At 32.7% G+C, this 19282-nt stretch overlaps 2 protein-coding genes across 3 annotated transcripts; both read right to left on the reverse strand.

Annotated features, from left to right (window-relative positions):
• Positions 1-2606: 2606 nt before the first annotated feature.
• On the reverse strand, positions 2607-5846 carry LOC146918724 (protein APEM9-like). 2 transcript variants are annotated; one of them, XM_085720350.1, is made up of 7 exons: positions 5671-5846; positions 5426-5581; positions 5062-5139; positions 4676-4958; positions 3765-4093; positions 3068-3189; positions 2607-2875 (listed from the first exon to the last, which is right to left on the reverse strand). In XM_085720350.1, the coding sequence occupies exons 1-7, from the start codon at positions 5736-5738 to the stop codon at positions 2778-2780; spliced, it is 1134 nt and encodes a 377-aa protein (XP_085576476.1). In that variant the 5' UTR covers positions 5739-5846; the 3' UTR covers positions 2607-2777. The 2 variants fall into 2 exon arrangements, with proteins under 2 accessions (XP_085576476.1, XP_085576477.1); XM_085720351.1 differs by lacking the exon at positions 2607-2875 and having other exon boundaries at positions 2888-3189.
• A 3438-nt stretch (positions 5847-9284) lies between these two features.
• Positions 9285-18410, reverse strand: LOC146918725 (transducin family protein / WD-40 repeat family protein). The gene is made up of 16 exons (XM_085720352.1): positions 18063-18410; positions 17090-17293; positions 16477-16720; positions 15869-16044; positions 15222-15304; positions 14596-14668; positions 14203-14268; positions 13267-13309; positions 12574-12713; positions 12104-12316; positions 11896-11980; positions 11434-11728; positions 10783-11041; positions 10421-10640; positions 9871-10088; positions 9285-9766 (listed from the first exon to the last, which is right to left on the reverse strand). Exons 1-16 carry the CDS (start codon positions 18315-18317, stop codon positions 9611-9613), a joined length of 2730 nt encoding a protein of 909 aa, XP_085576478.1. The 5' UTR covers positions 18318-18410; the 3' UTR covers positions 9285-9610.
• Between the last annotated feature and the right edge of the window lie 872 nt (positions 18411-19282).

The following is a 19282-nucleotide window of genomic DNA, read 5'->3' on the forward strand; positions in this document are numbered from 1 at the left end:
TGAAATTGGTGTGCAATTTATTTTTTTTAGATGGAATTTGTTAGGTTAAATAATTGCAAACCTAATAAAGCAAATGAGCGGGAAAAAATTAGGTTAAGTTGCTGCAGACGTAACAAAATTAATAAATAAGGATAGGATCAAATAAGGATATATATATATATATATATATATATATATATATATATATATATATATATAGGGATAGGATCAAATGACATCAAGGTGTCAAACTAAATTTGACACCAAATCCTAACCATCAATCCATTTTAATCCGACGTCTCACATCAAGTCATTAAATGCTCACATGCTTTATCAACTGATCCAAATTTTAATTTTAGAAATAATTTATTCTTTATTTTCTTGGTTAATTACTTACCATTTTCGTTATAATATACACCAATAGGTAGATGATTGCCATTTGATTTCTATCTACTATTTTTTTTAGAGATTCTATTTACTAATATTTGTTCGATCATCTTTGTATCCTATTTTTATAGGCTACTCTTTCATTTGTTGGATGGTATTATTCTTGAGTTCATGCTGCTGATATTCTTGTATCGAGTGTTCTAGCATTTGTGTTTTGCCTTCATTTAGTAGAATATGTTCTTTTTAATTTTTTGGTGACATCGTTCATTCATTATCCCTGCAGCTCTTTATAAATCAATTTTCTTTGGGTTTTTCTAATAAAAATAAAAAAGGTTAGTAGAAATAAAGAAATAACTCTTTAAAAAAAAGGGAATAAAGAAATAACGATGATAAGCCTTAAAAAAAAACAAGGATGACAGTGAATAATGTAAAGAAACCATTAATAATATACCATCAGAGAATTTTTGGTAAAAATTAATCAAGAGAAGAAAGGTTAATAGAAATAAAGAAATAACTCTTTAAAAATCAATTTTCTTTGGGTTCTTCTAAGAAAAATAAAAATAAAAAAGGTTAATAGAAATAAAGAAATAACTCTTAAAAAAAAGGGAATAAAGAAATAACCATGATAAGCCTTAAAAAAAAACAAGGATGACAGTGAATAGTGTAAAGAAACCATTAATAATATACCATCAGAGAATTTTTGGTAAAAATTAATCAAGAGAAGAAAGAATAAATTGTTTCTAAAATTAAAATTTGGATCATTTGATCAAGCATGTGAGCATTTAATGAATTAATGAGAGACGTCGGATTAAAGTTGGATTAATGGTTATGATTTGGTGTCAAATTTAATTTGACACCATGGTGTCATTTGATCCTATCCCATATATATATATAGGGTTTTGCTAGAAGCCACCCATGAAGGTGTCTTTTAGCAATCCACACCTCAAGGTGTGATTTCCACTTTTTTTGTAGTTATAATTTTGCTAAAAGACACCTTCATAAAATGTGTCTTCTAGCAAAACCTATATATATATATATATATATAGGGGCTGCTAACTTACACCCACCTAAAAACACTAAGGTGCAAGTTAGCAAGCTACATCCGCCTAAAATTATTAAGGTGCAAGTTAGCAACCTACATCCACTTAATTATTTACACTCATTTTTATAAGTATTATTAAGGTGCAAGTTAGCAACCTTCACTAATTTACATCCACTTTCATCATTCAAAATATTGTTTCCTTAAAAGTTTGTCTTTATTACATGTTTTGTATCTTAAGCATGTCATTGTCTTTTTTGTTTCTTTTTTTAAGGATCTTTTTTAAGCTAGTTACAAAATTGCCCTTCGATTTAAAATTAATTAGAATATAAACAAAAGGGTGTTTTAGTAAATTATAAGTGGGTGCAGCTTGCTAACTTACACCTTAGTGTTTTTAGGTAGATGTAAGTTAGCAGCCCCATATATATATAACTTCTCCACAAACAAACAGGTACTAAACATGGTTTGTTGTTGGTAGGAGAAGGCCAATTGTGAGGCATTTAAGCATCACATTTGAAGAATCAAAATCTACCTCTGGCTAGCTGAGGATGGAATAGAAATACAGGGATATGATGGTTCTCAATGTCAGAATGTTGCTTTATCTTTACGTTCTATCTTGGTTATCAATCTTGATGATGAATATGGTTCAATGCTTAAGAAAGCTAATAATTTCATAAAACTCTCATAGGTGATATTGCATATATATTGACCAAAAGTACTTAATTATGAAAAATTAATGCTATGGAAGAAAGTAGTTAAGATAAATACAATGCTGCATTTTGCTTTGAATGTTACAATGAGCTCTGGTAATACTAGTTACTGATATTGCCTCATTTCTAAAGGTTATTGGCCAATCTCAGCTGAAGACAATTCTTGCAATTCAAATATTTCAACTCAATTCTCTTCATTTCTAAATTCTTGCAATTTCATTAAATACTACTACCTGGTATTCAGGAATAAGAAGAATGGTTTTGTTCAAATTTAATTAGAGCTTCAGCCACACGGCCTAATCAATTTGCTCTTCCACATGAAATATATTACAAAGTAGAAATGGTGGATTTGCATCATATGACTGAGCTCACAAGATCTTATGCATGCTTTCTCTAACTAAATGAGAAACCTTGCAGATTTAATTTCTAAATGATTTAACATTGAATTGGTTTCTGTCACAAAAAATAAGTCCAACTGAACCATTTGAAGATACCGCCAATCGCCATTGATTATCAGTATATACCCGACATTGACAAGTATTCTTGTAATAATTTAAATTTTATCGATTATTTGAATTTGTAAAAATGAGTCTATTACATAGGCACGTAGCATGCACATCAGCAAAACAAAAACAAAACACCTCGTTTTGTAGATGGCTACTTCAGTTTAGCCTAGTTGTTGGGTACAGGAAAACTACTCCAAGCAAAAGGTTGACAATATAGCACAAAGCGCCGGCTGGGTGTGCTCCCCTACAGCTGCCTAAAATCAACATTCCTCGTAAAGAGAATATTATAATGCATTTATCATGTGCAACTTTTCACACGAATTCAAAGCACTAAAACCTCAAGGAATTGTTGATCACATAAGCAGGCACCTCTTTATGTTTAAACAATATATTGCCTTTCCAGAACTAGATGGATAGTCAAAATGATCAACAACTCCATCACTGACCTTGACGTGTTGCAGTAGCGAGCGGTTGAACAGCTGCTAAAGGATTAACTTGATGGGAAAATGCAAGCTCCCACAAATCGACCAAAGCCTTCTTCGTCGCAATCACCTGTCTTCTTACAATCCTAAACCATAGATAGTGATTATTCAGAAAAATACATTCCCTTAAGAAAGTAGAGCAAAATATTGTTGAATTCACTTTTGGTCAATTCAACATGTTTTGGTTACACTAAAGAAAGCACAGTGACAAAAGTATTATTTTTTCTAATACAGTATAATATGCCTCCAACAAGAACAACTCACAAGCTCCGATTCCCAATTTAGCAGTGAATTAGTCCTATGTTTACCCGAAAACACTATCCAAGTTTAACTTCACAATAATAGCCCCTTATTGTACATAAAAATTATGCATGAATTTATCAACTTATTGGCACAGATTAATAAATAAGGTTAAGTTAAATATAAGACAGTCCCCTAGCCTTCAATTAATGTTAAAATTTTATAAAGATAATACAGCTTTTCATAAAAGACATGCAAACTCAGCCCAAAAAAGAACAACCACCACCAACAGTGAAAAATAAATAATTTAACCAAAGCGACTTTTGATAGGAAGCTCTTATATAGTGAGAGGACACAGACAATGGGTTATAGGTGTATAACAAACACATTCTACTAGGGAGCCAAGAATTCAAGTGATTACCTTTTCAAAGTAGCTTGCTTTCTTCTCAAAACATAACAGGCGAACACGATCAAACAACCAAGCATGATCTTCCCACTAGGTACAACAATCTTAGCATTAGCAAACTTCAAGTTAATAGCACGGAAACACCAGGAACATGTCTCTATTCGTTCAGACAGTTTTGAGACAACTGCATGTTTGCTTGTCAAGGCTCTAGGCGATCCTTTATACTCGTGTAGTTCTTTCGAAGAATAAGTTTCATTGTTATTTGTAGGCGATTGCAGAGAGGTAACCTGAGACGAAGTGGTACTTCTAAGAAAATGCATAGAGCGTAGCCTTCTCAAAAGTTCCTATGAATACAGTGGCATACCAATATTTAGTAAAATAAATGAAAGGGAAAATCACATCTTAAGACAAACATGATATTTAGAAAAAGATGAATTTTTAAATTTTCAAAACTAGTAGGGTCATTGTATTGCAGAGAATGGTCAAATATTTACAGACTCAAAACTTAAGATATATTGGAAAAGATGATTGGGTCAAAGTTGGTAACCTTATCTAGAGTAACATTTGGTAACATGCTTCATATTTTAAACTTTACATGCCCAAAAAAATTAAAATTTTGAGTCATTAATCAACTCAATGCAATTTGCCTTCCATAAACATATGCACAAAGAACAATGAGAACAAAGTATAGCAAAATATTACAAACAATTATTGACATTGGTTCTTCCAATTTGTGCATTGCTACTTAACCACATTAACCGTACAGGAAAATTAAGTCGATTTGATGTTCACAAAGTGCATGTGGTAAATTGAGCATTTCTTATCAGGAAAGCACACCAGATCTTTGTTTCCCAATTCCATTTAAAAAAGGTTTAATCTTGTCTGTAGAATAACTAACAAACTTAATTTACAGAGAACACCCTTACCTGTCGATTTTCCTCGGGCAATGGGGCATTTTCCACCCAGGAAACTGCAAGATCTACCTCTTTTAAAACTGTAGCGAGAAGTGTGATGACATAGACCTCAACAACTTCCAAATACTCATCAATTCCTAGAACAAAGTGCCTTTTGAAACTGCTTCCACCCTCTTCCTTTTCTTCTGCAATGACAGCATGATATTGTCCATCCCCAAGACTCCATCCATTAAGAAAGTCCTCGAGAAATTCTCGAACACCAAAAGTAGAACCTTGTCCAATTTGTAAACAAGCTCTGAACGAAATAAAAAAAAACACATAACCATATCATATATTGTAAATCAATATTATGGTATACAATCAGCGTGAACTGTAAAACAAAGCGAAAAGCATTATACCCAGTAAGTAGAACTTGTGCAGGAATAGCTTTTAGTGAAATGAAATACTGCCTGAGTTGATTAAGAATTTCTGGAGTCCTGCAGCAGACGACACGCGTTCATGATTATTATCGATTTGATATATATAGGTCCGTTTGGATTGACTTATTTTTAAGCTTATGCAAAACAACTTATGCAAATAAATAAACAAGCTTTTAAGTATTATTCATAAGCTTATCAAGTTAACTAATGAAGATACAATTTTCCTTAGCAAGAACTTATGAATTAACATAAAAGTTTATTAATTTACATAAGCTAAAAAATAAGTCAATCCAAACAGGCCAATAATGATGAAAATATTGAGAAAAATGGAAAAGGGACTTGCTTGCCAAGTTGGCTGAAAGCTTGAACAAGAACCATAGAAGTTGATTCAAACATATCTTGAGTTGTTGTTGAAATGGGTATATCATCATTGCGCAATTGTTTCAAAATAGAGGAAGATAATGATTCAGCTTCTTCATACATTGAACAAACAAGATAGCTACAAAACAACGAAAAATGTTACATATTATCACTGAAAATATCTCAATTTCAATAGGAATAGAAAATGAAGAAAACAAGAATACCAACCTCTCTGAAATCTCAATTTCTTTCCATATCGCTGTTTCGGATTCCGAAAAATTGTTCATAATTTCCATCGTGACGGTGACGGCGAGGAGGCGGCGGCACGGTGGTTGTGAGGGCGGAGCTGTGATGATGTGTAACTCGACAGAGATACCTATGTGCTAAGGTTGTCTTAATTGATTAATTCATTGTGTGTGTTTCACATATTATTTATTTATTTTTTCGTTCAAAAAAATATTTATTTCTTTTTTAAATTTCAATAAAAAAAAAACAATTATTAAGAATCTCTTGCATAGATCAAAATAGTTTTCTTTAGGACTATCTTTCTAATACATTTTAGTGCCTAACCAATATTTAAAAATTTTTAAGAATCAAATTGATATTTCTTTTCCTTCTTTTTGACTAAATATATCATAATGTTGTTTCTCATAACTCATTTGATATAAAACAAATAAACCTTCTATTTTGAGCAGGAAATTCATGTGCAGACGTTCTCGTTAAGTTGGAAGTTAATAGTTCAGACCATTTTGTCACGATCAATAAGTCTCCCTCTTGTTTCTCATCTGTTTTAATGGGTGATGCCATAGATGTATCCTCTTTAAGAACCTACTTTTTCCCCCTCTTTTTTGTTTTCTTTTCCTTTTCTCTTTTTCTCATGTAACAAAAAAAAAAAAAAAAACTATCATTGTCTCTCGTATATGATATATGTAGGCATGGCAACAAAACCCATACCCGCGGTTACCCGCCCGAACCAAACTCAATTTGACGGGTTTTCCCCGTTTTGACTGAGTTTGGGTATGGGTATGGGTTTTCCTCGATTTCAAAACACGGGTATGGGACGGGTAACGGGTATATAGGTACCCACCCCGAACCCATACCCAAACTCATCCCAAATGTAAAAAATTACTTTATGATGATATGTCATGTTATTTTGTTTGATAATTGTCATTTTAATAAAAACTACCATTGATATTTAAAGGATCAACTAAATCAATCCGTCTAATAAATGTTAAAGTGAGCGTATTGTTGGATAATGTATTACAACGTTGCTCTTGGGGATGAAAAAAAACTTTTATTTTTTATTAAAAAAAATTATTCAATGCGGGGACGGAGATGGGGCGGGGATACCCGAACCCGTTGGGGACGGGGATGGGATTCAATTTCTCATCCCTGTTGGGTATGGGTAGGGTAACGGGTGAGTATATTCAAATCGGGTATGGGGACGGGGAAGGTTAAACCCGTCCCCACCCCGCCCCATTGCCATGCCTAGATATATGGACTATAAAAATATAAGGAGTAGCCTCTAAACTATTATTAATACATCAAATTAGTATTTAAGTTTCTTTAAATATATAAAAGATAATGGTAATTCAAGGACTAACTTGATGAATAAAAATGGTTTATAAACTACTTATCATATATTTTAGAGACTAGTTGAACATAAAGCAACATTTTAGAGAGTAAACTGAAAATTTATTTGATATAAAACTCATTCTTAAACCTATCACCTAACACGAAACTTGGTGCGAAGAAATGACATGTTAGATTGACCACTTCAATCCAATCCCTTTTCCTATACATAGTAAATAAATACATCATTAAATTTGATTTAGTTTTTTTACAAGTGCAACATCTCAATTGTTCATTAGACAATCATATGTTCATATTTAAACCGTACAAATCTTCCATTGAAATTGTTTGAAAAATTAATCTCTAAAAGTACACGAAGATGATAATTGATTTAGATGAAAAAAAGAATATGGTTAAAATCCATATTCCTTAAACTGAATTCATGCTTTCTGCTTTGTCTCAACAAAGATTCCAGGGCTACAAATTGCTAATAAAGGTAGACAAACGAAGGCAATAAAAAAAGGCACAAGAGCTGCAAAATTTCTATTGAATACAACATTGATGGAAAATTGAAATTGCAAATTAATTTATACAAAATTTTCTTGATAAAATGAAAATAGGAAACCTCCTCCATAAGCTTTTTAACTCATTTCCTACTCTGATGTTATATTCAAAGTTTGATTTCATTCAAGGGATCGTGTAAGACGATTACTTTGTTTGTGGTAGAAAGAGATGAGGGATATAGAAAGTAAGTGTCTTCATTTCCTTGTGTTATGAGACATGTCTGAAGTGACTCTCATCTATTTCCCATATTTGTAACTAAAGTTGAAGTTTGTTGTGTGTTTTAATTCCTCCTTCAAAGAATAACTAAAGTTGAAGTTCGGCGTGTGCTTTAATTCCTTCCAAGAGTATACTTTCTATTTTATCGGTCATCACCGAAACAATTCTATTTTACAATCACCATGAAGAATTTCAGCGCATTTAACAACTTCTTGGGTGAAATTTTAGAATGCAAATGCAATTCATAAACATCGATCCATGAATATTTCACAATAAATTTTGCATGTGGTTAATCAATATACACCAATACTAATTTCCACATTAGCTTCATCCCATACAGAACCGTTTGTTAAGAAATGTATTTCTAGAAATAACACGCAAGTTGGTAGTGAAATATGGAAATAAACATAACCCAATAAATTGAGGAAAGTTTAAGCAAAAAATATATTACCTAAAATTAATCAAGGAAATCACAGTTGAACACAAAAGTAAGTCATTATGCTGAAGCTTAGTTGGAACTTTGGCAATGAAGATTGTAGCAGGAGCTCCATCATAGATGATGATGATGATAAGAGATGTTTAAGGCGTATCCTGGTCTAGAAGGTGCAAGGAGTAGGCATGAAGTTGGGAGAGATTGATCTGAGAATGTTAGATATGGAGGCGCTGCACACGAACTTTATTCAGCTCAAAATCTAATGGATCGATCCAAAAGTATTAAAATGTTGGAGTAAATTTATTTGAGAATTGCTCTGCTCTATTCACCTGCGGATTGCTTGCTCAACACTGGAGTAAGCCAATCAAAAGTTACGATCCGATCCAAAAAAAGTTAATTGAAACATAACTCATAGGATTTGTACAATTGGGAGTTACAGTTCGATAAATTCAAAAGACTTTTGAGCAATCAACATAATGGATAGAGCAATTCTCAATTTATTTTCTAGTACAAAATTTAACTAAATTGAAGCACATTTTATTTTTATTGAAATTCCTTTAGACTTCAGCATGTATCTCAAACTCCTAAACCATTAGCCCAAACAAGTTGAGCTACTTATCTCAATTTTAGTTTTCTTGTTACTGTGTCATGTATATATGTATTATTTTTATTTAATATTGTTGCATATAATATAAAAAATATTACAAATATTATTCAACTATTCAACCAAATGGACATGGTTCGACCATAGTTGAACCATTGAACCTTGAACCGACATGTCCTCTACAATTAAGAGTGAAAAATTCAGTGTAAAAAGAAATTGATTAAATTTTTCTTGGGAAAAGAAACAGATACCTTTTTCATCTATAACTAATACAAACAAAACACACCAATTTTGTCTTCAAGAATATCTTACAAAAATAAAAGAAGAAATTGATTAAATTTTTCTTGGGAAAAGAAACAGATACCTTTTTCATCTATCTATAACTAATACAAACAAAACACACCAATTTTGTCTTCAAGAATATCTTACAAAAATAAAAGATATGCGTGCAGGTAAAGGAAAAAGTAATCTATGAGCTGCAAAATTTCTGTTGAATACAACATTGGTGGGATAAATTGCAAATTAAATTATACAAAATTTGCCCTCCTATGAGGATGAGTATATCATACTATTTTTATCCCGTTACAAAAATTCCTCCATTGGATTCTCCATGAAAATTTAATAAATGAAAACAGGAAACCTCCTCCAAAAGCTTTTAACCTGATTTCTGCTCTGATTTCTCCATCAATACAAGTATAAGCGGAGAACAAATATATTCCCGTCACATATTCAATGTTTGTTTTCATTTTCTGCCTAAACTTCAAATTGTTGAGGACTCTTCAAGCATGAATTTGGGAATTACTAAGAAAAGCAACCACACACCTCGTACTTTGAAACAACTTATCTACCCTCTGCCATACCATGCACTGAATATCTAAGAGTTTCCTTGCTTTTTCTTGTAAGTGTGAATGTTGCCGAATTGTCTCGCCATGTATCTGGCAAGATGAAGAAACATAATAAATATACAATCAGGAGAAAAAAATCAGATTGATTTGAAATTATATTAACAATGAACTGACCAACAAGAGATGTCACAAACCTTCAAAAATAGTCTGATGACAGCTTGTAGAAACTCAAAATTATTTCTGGAGGAGAGCTCAAAAATAAAATAATCCATGAGTTGTTCAATCGGTACCAACTCAGGTCTCTTCTCATCTTCTTGCTCATCATTGTCGTCATCAAGGATCTGAAGCATTCGGAATTCCATATCCAGAGTTGATGGAGATAATCCTTTGATATAATCAGTGAATGCTGCAACTGCAATATAGAATGTTAGATCCTAACAATACATGTTTTCAGAAAAATGAATAAATCCTAAGTGTATTTGGATGAGCACTCACCAAAAATGGTTAAAAATGAATATATGTTTAGATGTTTTTACTCTAAAAAGGAAGTCTGATATAAAACCAAGTGCATATTTATCGAACTGGTAAAAAAAAAAAAAAATCACGTATAAACCGAGGCTCAGAGACAACCACTTCTATTTCAATCAAACATCATCTTGAAGGATGCAAATAGTTTCCAAGCATGCTATAATTAATCAACAGTAATTACAAAATGTAAATAAGAATGAAGTGTTGGATTCTTACAATTGTCTGACTCTTTTGTGGATTGAAGAAGATACAGAAAACGGGATGATGGCGTATCTAATTTTGTCTTGTTCATTTGTTTTTCATTGTCTATTCCATCCTTCTCCACTGATACCTTTCCAGGCTCAAACAATATTTCCCCAGAGAGCAATGGAACTGAAGGCAGGAAGAATGGAGCCTTTTCAGGTTTTTTTGGAGGCTCAATAGGTTTATTGCGTACCTGGAGTTCAGAATTCAACATTCAACACAGAATACTAAATGTCATTCACGAGCATAACAGAAAACAAAAATAGAAAAAGAAGAAAATAAGGTTCAATCAGAAGTTCATAGAATGAGAAGGAATTATCAGAGTAGTAGAAGACCTTTATAATGTCTAAATTGATCAAGCTTTGCCACTGGCTCTTTGGAAGCAATGAAAGTGTAACTAAATCAGGTATTTGCTTATCTTGAGTTGGGAAAGCCGGAGCATCTTTAGGTTGAGAGGCATTCACCGGCTCACCAGAATGCTCAACTTGAGTATCTCCTGTGGAAGAGATAGATGGCAACTTGACACTCACAACCTCTTTTCCACTTGCATATGAATCGACATTTGGACTGCTAGAGAACATTGCCTGGCTTACCCTGGAAAAATTTCTCAATATAAGAAATTGTTTTCTATTAACATGTTCAATTACACTCTGAAATTTATAGAACCATAGATCCAATCAATGTCATTTAAATTACAAAGGTGACGCTTCTCCCATTCAAGATTGTTTGCAACTTTCAGAAACATAACAAAATAAGTATTTGTTAACATGATAGTGAAAATATTATATAGAGAATGTTGCCTCAGTAACTTCATTCTAGAAAATGAATTTCACCTACAAGAGGGAATCGGTTTCCTCATCTTACAGGATCATTTGCCAAAGACCATAAAAGTATACATAACAGACACAACAAACACTTGGAAAAATGGGAAATATTTTGCAGAAAATTATGTTTAATGAACAGAGAAAACAAATTTGGAAACTTACCACAGGTATACCCCATTTTGATCAACATGGGTAGTTGCTAATATATCCATGTTTGGGGACAGTGATAATGCCGTGATAGGCACATCAACTTGTATAGCATCTATCTGTCTCGCTAAGATCACATCCCAAATTCTAAGACTTCCATCCATACTGGACGAAAGAAGCCATTTCCCATCCTCACTGAAGCACAAATCTGTTATACGATCTGTGTGACCTTCAAATTTACGAACAAGTCTGAGAGCCACAACATCAAACAATCTAATTGTTAAATCATCTGCTACGGTAGCCAGGAGACCTGAAATTCATTATAAACCTTCAATCAACTTCATGGCTCAAGAATATAAATTAAATTCTTCTACTCATAATTATAGCTCATACACATTAATATTATTATTTTATTTTAACACAAGGAATTAGTAACATGGATATAGAAACTTGAAAAGTAATGAATATTCAGATTACCATTATAACGATGGTAAACAATCTTAACAACAGAACAACCAACATCCAATTTGGATTTAAGACTCCGCTCTTTGAAATCCCAGGCCTGCAATGAAACCCATAAACGAGGATTCCTAGTATAATTAGCAATGCTAACCAGTGTTTTGATTGCTTTTTATTTGATGTAAACGGGACAATTATAGAGTGCCTTCAAACAAAAAATATGAACCTTTATATCTCCTTGATATCCCACACTTATCATGAGAGTATTTGTTGCGTCACAAGCTACTCCAACCACTTCACTATCATGAGCACAACTTCTTGATTCTGACATGTCAATGTAAGCACCCCTGTGAATTCCAGATTGAAGGTTGAACTTTTCGATCCAACCACCAGCTGTCCCTAAAATGGCAAAATTGCCACAAGCACTGATGGCACAAGTCTGTTTCAATATGAAAGCAGTATTCAGCAAGTATCCAACACTCAAAATGCATATAAAAAAGTAACACCCTAATAGAGAAAAGAAGCATATTTTGTATTATTATGCCACACATCCAACAGTTTTTTCATTATAAAATGGAAGTTGAAGCAACAAATTGAGCGACCTACTAAAATAAGCAGAGCATTTCACACATATCTTCTGTGGAAGTGGTAATTGTTAGAAATTAAAAAAAAACTTAACAAAGAGGAAGTCCTAACCTTTACAGGCGTTGGATTTTCAGGGCATGGAGCCAATATATGCTCTCCAAGAACAAAATTTTGAAGTCTCCACACATATGCTTGGGCAGTATCCATATGGCAGGTAACCACATTACACCAATCACGCTCTCTAATTTCAGCTGAAGTTTGCACAAGAAAATAAGTGAAACTTCTGACAGCACTTTTTGTTATAAACCAATTATTCTAAATACTTCAAGTGCAACAGTAGTCAAATTACATACATACAGATGTTTGTGTAAAGATGAATTTTTAACAAGTTTTCTTGATAATATTTGGTGATTGGATTCTATTTGACGTAAATCACATGGTCGTTTAAAAGAGGTTTCCTTAACAATATGCGGAGTGGTTGAGCAACATTGATAAATTGATGCTTTATTGTTTTCCTTGTTTATTTCATTTTTGTTATGGAGTGTTCCTTATCCAAAATAGTACCAAATTATTAAATCTTAATCAAACTACCTAGAAGGTAAAACAAATATATTCATCATTTAATCATTCATTTCTTTGTAAGTATACTCATCATCCAACTACCAGACATTCTTTTGATAAATTAATTCAAAGAAGCAATCAGTATAACATTAAGTCATCGGATTAATAACCATACATAAGTTTGGTCACCACAACTACAATACAATTACACCAGAATGAACGAATGCCATAGAAAGAACTTACCACAATCAAACGCAATCACAGGCTTCAACTTTATTTCTTCCTCCTATACAAACACGCACATATACAGAGAAAACATAAGTAGATAATTTGGATTAAAGCATGTAAAAGACAATGTACAAATACTGAATTTGCAAAAGAAACAATTATTTAGAAATAAGCACAGCTATAACTAAGTGTACCATAATAATTTAATTGAATATGGTCGGGTTGAAGAGGGAATATCACTAGCTGCTGATATTTATTTTCATGGAATGTGATTTTTCATAACAAAGAAAAAAAAAATAATCAGAGTAAAATATATTTCTTAATCTCTCCCTAGTCCTTATCCGTGTTGACATCAAAAGCAAAAGAAGGCATTATCGCTCAGCCTAATAACAAGAATTACAAACTTTATTTTTACCTACTTCCAAATTTTAACACAACATACAAGAACCATGAATAAATGTGCTAGATAAATTCAAGATGTCCACAAATCAAATGAATTTGCATATAAAGTAACATTTCAAATTTAACATTTTTACTCTTCTTCAAAAGTTTGTTAACGAAGGTCAATAGTAAAGAAGTACTGATGTTTATTGAATAGCAAAGCAGTACCCGTTGTTCATTGAATACAATACATAGCCCGTATCCCACAGATGTGTTTTGATCATGGTCCCACAAAATCATGTGGGTCCCATATAAATTTGATGGGTCCCATGTGAATTTTAACCAATTAAAGAGTGTGTGTTGAAAATGTGTGTTGCTAGCATTTCTCAAAAAAAAAAATTATGAAACAGATAATACTCTGCAGGGTGTGCATGTGTGGGCGCTGGTGTGTGTGCGCGCGTAACCAAAATCTTCCAAATTTAAACAGGAAATAAAAAATAAAGGAGCAATGCAATCAAAGATCAATTAGGCAACAAAAAAAAAATCAGAAAGAGAGAGCACCGATATTACCTTAACTCTCAGCTTTTTAGCGCGTTTAGAAACATGGCGTTGAGAAAGTTCCCTACTTTGTTGATCCTATTAACATTTCAAATTCAATAAGTGCATCAGCGATAAATATGAGGAAAGATAGAGTAGAAAATGGTTTTGAACATCAAACATACACAATATATTAAGCGATGAAATATAGCCAAAATAAAATTGGGGGGAAAGACTAAAATATCCTAATAAAAAAGTAAAAGTAAAACATTACATAAATTGGAATGGCTGAAAGAAGCAACATTAGAGTAGTTAGGTGGATAGACCGTTAAAATAAATGAGGTGTTACTCTTAGATTACTCTCCAAATAAACCAAAGTTAGTCTTAGATTTAGAGAGAACGTCAAGTAAATGAACTACAACCTACCTGTACAACAGAGAAAAGGCGAAAGGCTCGATCCTGGCCAGCAGAAAGAATGTGTCTTCCATTAGCATAAAACCTGTCACATGTAAGTTGCAGGTGTGACTTAAATGATGGCACATGGCAAATGGGTAGTGTGAAATTTACAACCATCTTATAAAACGGCGACAATGCCAAAAAATAAGCTGAACAGCTCAGTTTAACTCGAAATGGTTGCATATTTCTGTATGAATGAAGATTTTTAATTTGAAGAAAAAACGGTTATAAAAGGAGGGAGGCACAATGGTAGTTAATCCTTCACAAAAAGGTCGAGAAAAGTAGCCACTAAAGAGGAACAGAGCAAAACCTCAAATAAAACTGTTCATATAAAATAGCATTACATCCACTCGAAAAATCAAGACGGGATTCAACAGAAAAATTCATATGCTGAAAATCATAGAGGCCACGAAAGTGATATTGTTTCAAAGCATATTAGTGAGAAAAAACTTGCATCGGAGGAAAGGTTGACAGATGGAACATAAAATACAACAGATAATGGAGTAGGAGTTGTTTCCGCAACAGTTAGCATCACACTAAAAAGTTTATAAAAAATATTTCTCCTAATAAACTAAGACCTGGAAAATAATTCTTACTTTATGCAGAGGGGAGGAGCACTATGCCCACTTCGAAAGCGCAAAAGACGAGGGTCGCCATCACTTGTGTCAAAAATCCACATCTGAGAAAAACAAATAGCTGTTTTTTAATATTCAGGCAGTCGCAGAACAGTTAAGTAAAAACATTAGAAACACAAATTCACACCAAACAAAATCAGACACCACAAATGAAAATTTAAAAATCTTATAGATTAAAATGGTTTACCTTAATTATATAAAACAAAAAGTATCTAAGGTGGAACATTTCACTCCATTAAAAGGAAAAAAAATCAAAATGGAAAAAATATAAGCATGAGTATCAGTAAAGAGTAAAGGCTACTAACTGACTTAGCACAAGTGACTGTTGTCACTACAGATTTTTACTGTTCTACGAAAATGACATTGCCCTTAAAGAAAAAAACGTTCTGTTGCTAGTAATCGGTATGATATTGCAGACATCCATACTTACTAGTTATCTTCAATTACAAACAACTATCTTTCTTCTTTTTGCATATTAGAAAGAAGAAGGAAAAAAAATATCTGTAATACACCCAGAAAATATTATCGTCGGTTTTAATGTCTATCAAGAAATTGAAGTTCATGCAGGCAAGTGTGTGTGCATTTATTTTATCAAAAGAAAAACTCACTTTGATAGAGTTGTCTGCTGATGAGCTCATTAGCACTGGCTCATTAGCAAAAAAATGCAGTGAAGTTATCACACCATCATGAGCCTCTCTTACAACTGAGTGGAGCCTTTTCTTTTCCAGATTCCATATGCTAATAACACCAGATGAACCTCCAGAAGCCAGAAGGGGCTGTCCATCTAAATCAGATAAAATAAATAAACCAATAAATACCACAGAAAAGCTCAAAGAGAAACAGTTAAATTTAATTTTGTGATGTGCAATCTATTCTTATTTTTCATGATAGAACATTATGGAGTATTTTGATCCATGTAACCAACCCCACTTATTGGTAGAAGTCAACATATCAGTTTCACATCAACGTGAAAATTATCAACCTCGTGGTTAATGGCGAATGAAATAAATTCAAGAGTGTGACTGGTATAATTGTCAATTCCTCCAATAGAAAACATAAACACAGTTCATTTGAATCGGAGACTTCAAAACAAATGCATACACAATTATTAACTAAATTGGACACTCATTCAAATGTGTGGAAAGTTTTTTTTTTTTTTTTTTTGACAAAAAATGTGCAGAAAGTTAGCAAGCAGTAAAAGATAAAGCAGTCCTACCAGTGCTGAAAGATAAAGCAGTGACAGAACCACGCGTGGAATGCGTAAAAGTAACCAATTCTTCATCGTAACGGATGTTGTGAACGTGAATCTTTCCGTCCGTACAGCCAACAGCAACAACATCTAGAGCAGGGGATGAGACAATACAGGAGATAGGTGAATCCCATCCCTTAAACTCGAATATTTTTTTCGTTGTGCTAATATTCCAAAGCTGCATAGTGCCTTGCTCACTCCCAATAAGAACCTGTTTACATGCTTATCAATCATAAACCACGGTCTTCGATTTAAGTTTAAACAATACAATGGGCTTGTTTGGATCGACTTATTTGAACCTATCTACTGGTATAAGTTTTGTGAGGCTGTTTGGGAGAATTTAGGAAAACAGCTGATGACATTTTTCATAAGTTATTTTCAAAAGTACTACAAGGTAGCTTATGAAAACAGATTGTAACATATACAAAACAATATAATTTTTTTTAATTTTGAACTATAGAAATCGCTTATTTAAGCTTTATACATAAGCGCACTTATGTTGTAAGTTGCAAATAAATAATTTATTCAAACAGGCCCATATCTATCCATAAATCTTTGACGCAGAGAAAGATGTGCTCACCTTATTAAGGTAAGTATCTGGATGCATAATACAGGTGGGGGTAAAATTCTGATCTAACACAATGTGGCCAACAGGAACAAGATTGTTCTTGATATCCTTGAATGCCCACAAGAAGATGTTTCCCTGAACATCAAGACTGAGAATATGTTCACCAAACAACAATAACGATTTCACCTTAGCAGTATGACTGCTCCAAGTTGCAACCTGAAAGAAAATGTAGCAAATTATTAAAATTCTCTAAATAAATTGTGTATGATTGTTTCCAATTTGCAGAATTGATTTTGCTTCCAGGATTGATTCTACTTAAAACTGGGATTTTTAGCTTTTGATTCTAGAATTGATTTTTACACTCAAATCAATTGTTCAACTAACTTTTCCATAATGTATCGAAACATGAATCACTTTACCTTCAACTCACTTTTAATCAAAATCAATTTTTCCGAATCAACTCACTCAAAATAAATTTTTGTTATCGCATAACCAAACATACTAGAGGGGCCAAAATTGATTCTAGAAATGAAGAAGTGATTCTGAAAAGTTTGGTTGCTTTCAACTAGAACTAATTTTGCCTACAAAATTGATTCTAATTGAAGCTAGAAATTGTAGTTTTGCTTTTGCCTTCTAGAATCGATTTTGACACTCAAATATATTGTTCAACTCATTTCTACAAAATATACTCAAACACAAATTACTCTACCTTCAACTTAATTTTAGCCATAAAAAATTTTGCACAACCAACTCATCCCTACTCGAATTTTCTCACAGCAAAACCAAACATTGATTCTTCAAGAATTGATTTTTACACTCAAATTTAAAATTTAACTCATTTTTACACAAATATATGAGAACACATATCACTTCACTTCAACTCACTTACTTCAACAGCATAACCAAACATACACTAAAACTATAACATTCATAGCTTTTGATTCTAGAATTAATGTTTACACACTAATTCAAATTTCAACTTTACCTGATGAGCACGTTTAAAAACAGCGATATGATTTCCAAAAGCAGCGAAAGTGAAATCACGATAGGAAGCAAGAGAAGTAATCTTCTTAGGAAGTTGAGGAGAAACAAGAACTAAAGTGAGTTTAGCATAATTGAAAATCTGAAAAGCTTTACCAACGGAAACAGTCACGAAAGTTTCAGTGTTGAGTCGTTGAACGGAGAAAGGGACACCGGTGGCTATGCATCCGATGGCTCTGTATGGTTCGAAAATACCCATTTTACCCTTGGAATGTCGCCGCCGGTGTTCTAGGTTACGTTTTGGGGAGAAGATGAAGAAAATGGTGATGAATTAATTCATGGGTTTTAATTTAAGGGTTTATGTTTTTTGTGCCAGTGTAAAACGAAAGTGAATGTTTTTGTTGTTACGAAATTGCCCTTTCGATTTTAATAGAATGACAACTATGTCCTCAGGGTTCTGTGGCCGGCGGGTCTCATATGTTTCATCATTTTTATTTTTATTTTTATTTTTATTTTCTTTTATTTAGTGTATGAATGGTAAGACATAAACTTGAGTTTGATCTTATATTTTATAGTTTATAGATTGCAAAATTAAAAAGCTTCTATTGGTATTTTTTATAGCTTATTTTTATGAACTTATAGAGGTTTTTGATGAGTTATTTAAAGTTTATAGTTTATGACGATTTATCATCATTTCACCTGTACAATATTATTTCGAAAAAGAAATATTAATTGAATGCACATTTTTTAATGTCATTTCATATTTATAGGCTACTTCACTCGCTAATTTTATCAGCCATTATAAACTAGCTTTTCAAATATCCGCTATTATTTTTTACCAAAGGGAGTCTTAGTGCTTGCACATACTCGCACACACAATCGAGTTGAATCCAAGTCACAATGTTCAATCTAACAAATTTCAGAATTGTCAGTTGAGTTAGGTTTTACGGATTGTGTCGTTATTTTTTTCGAAATGAACAAGACGTGGTATGGCTGTCGTTTTTCTATGGTGAATAAACCGGTACTCCAAAATTCGGTTGGTAATATATCCATCGTCTAAATTATTTAAATTTTGAATAAGTTGTATTAAGGTAAAATGTGGCAAATTTCGAATAAGGTAACTAAACAATTGGTCTCAAATGGTTAATCGATTTCACCAAGGACGAATTGTCCATGTGAACTTGAGTTTGATTTCTAGCTAAAACAACTTACCCTCTAGCCAAA

This window comes from Medicago sativa, chromosome 6, assembly GCF_051527215.1.
Source record: "Medicago sativa cultivar Bolivia chromosome 6, Bolivia_mono, whole genome shotgun sequence".
In the NCBI taxonomy this organism is placed as follows: Eukaryota; Viridiplantae; Streptophyta; class Magnoliopsida; order Fabales; family Fabaceae; genus Medicago; species Medicago sativa.

Coding starts and splice junctions, on each gene's coding strand:
- LOC146918724 (XM_085720350.1), bottom strand. CDS start 5,738: ATGGAAATTATGAACAATTTTTCGGAATCCGAAACAGCGATATGGAAA. Junction 5,582..5,670: donor GAAATTGAGATTTCAGAGAG/GTTGGTATTCTT, acceptor GTTGTTTTGTAG/CTATCTTGTTTGTTCAATGT. Junction 4,094..4,675: donor TGCCCGAGGAAAATCGACAG/GTAAGGGTGTTC, acceptor CTGTATTCATAG/GAACTTTTGAGAAGGCTACG.
- LOC146918725 (XM_085720352.1), bottom strand. CDS start 18,317: ATGGGTATTTTCGAACCATACAGAGCCATCGGATGCATAGCCACCGGT. Junction 16,721..17,089: donor CAGATACTTACCTTAATAAG/GTGAGCACATCT, acceptor GCATGTAAACAG/GTTCTTATTGGGAGTGAGCA. Junction 13,310..14,202: donor CTAAAAAGCTGAGAGTTAAG/GTAATATCGGTG, acceptor GTGTTTGTATAG/GAGGAAGAAATAAAGTTGAA.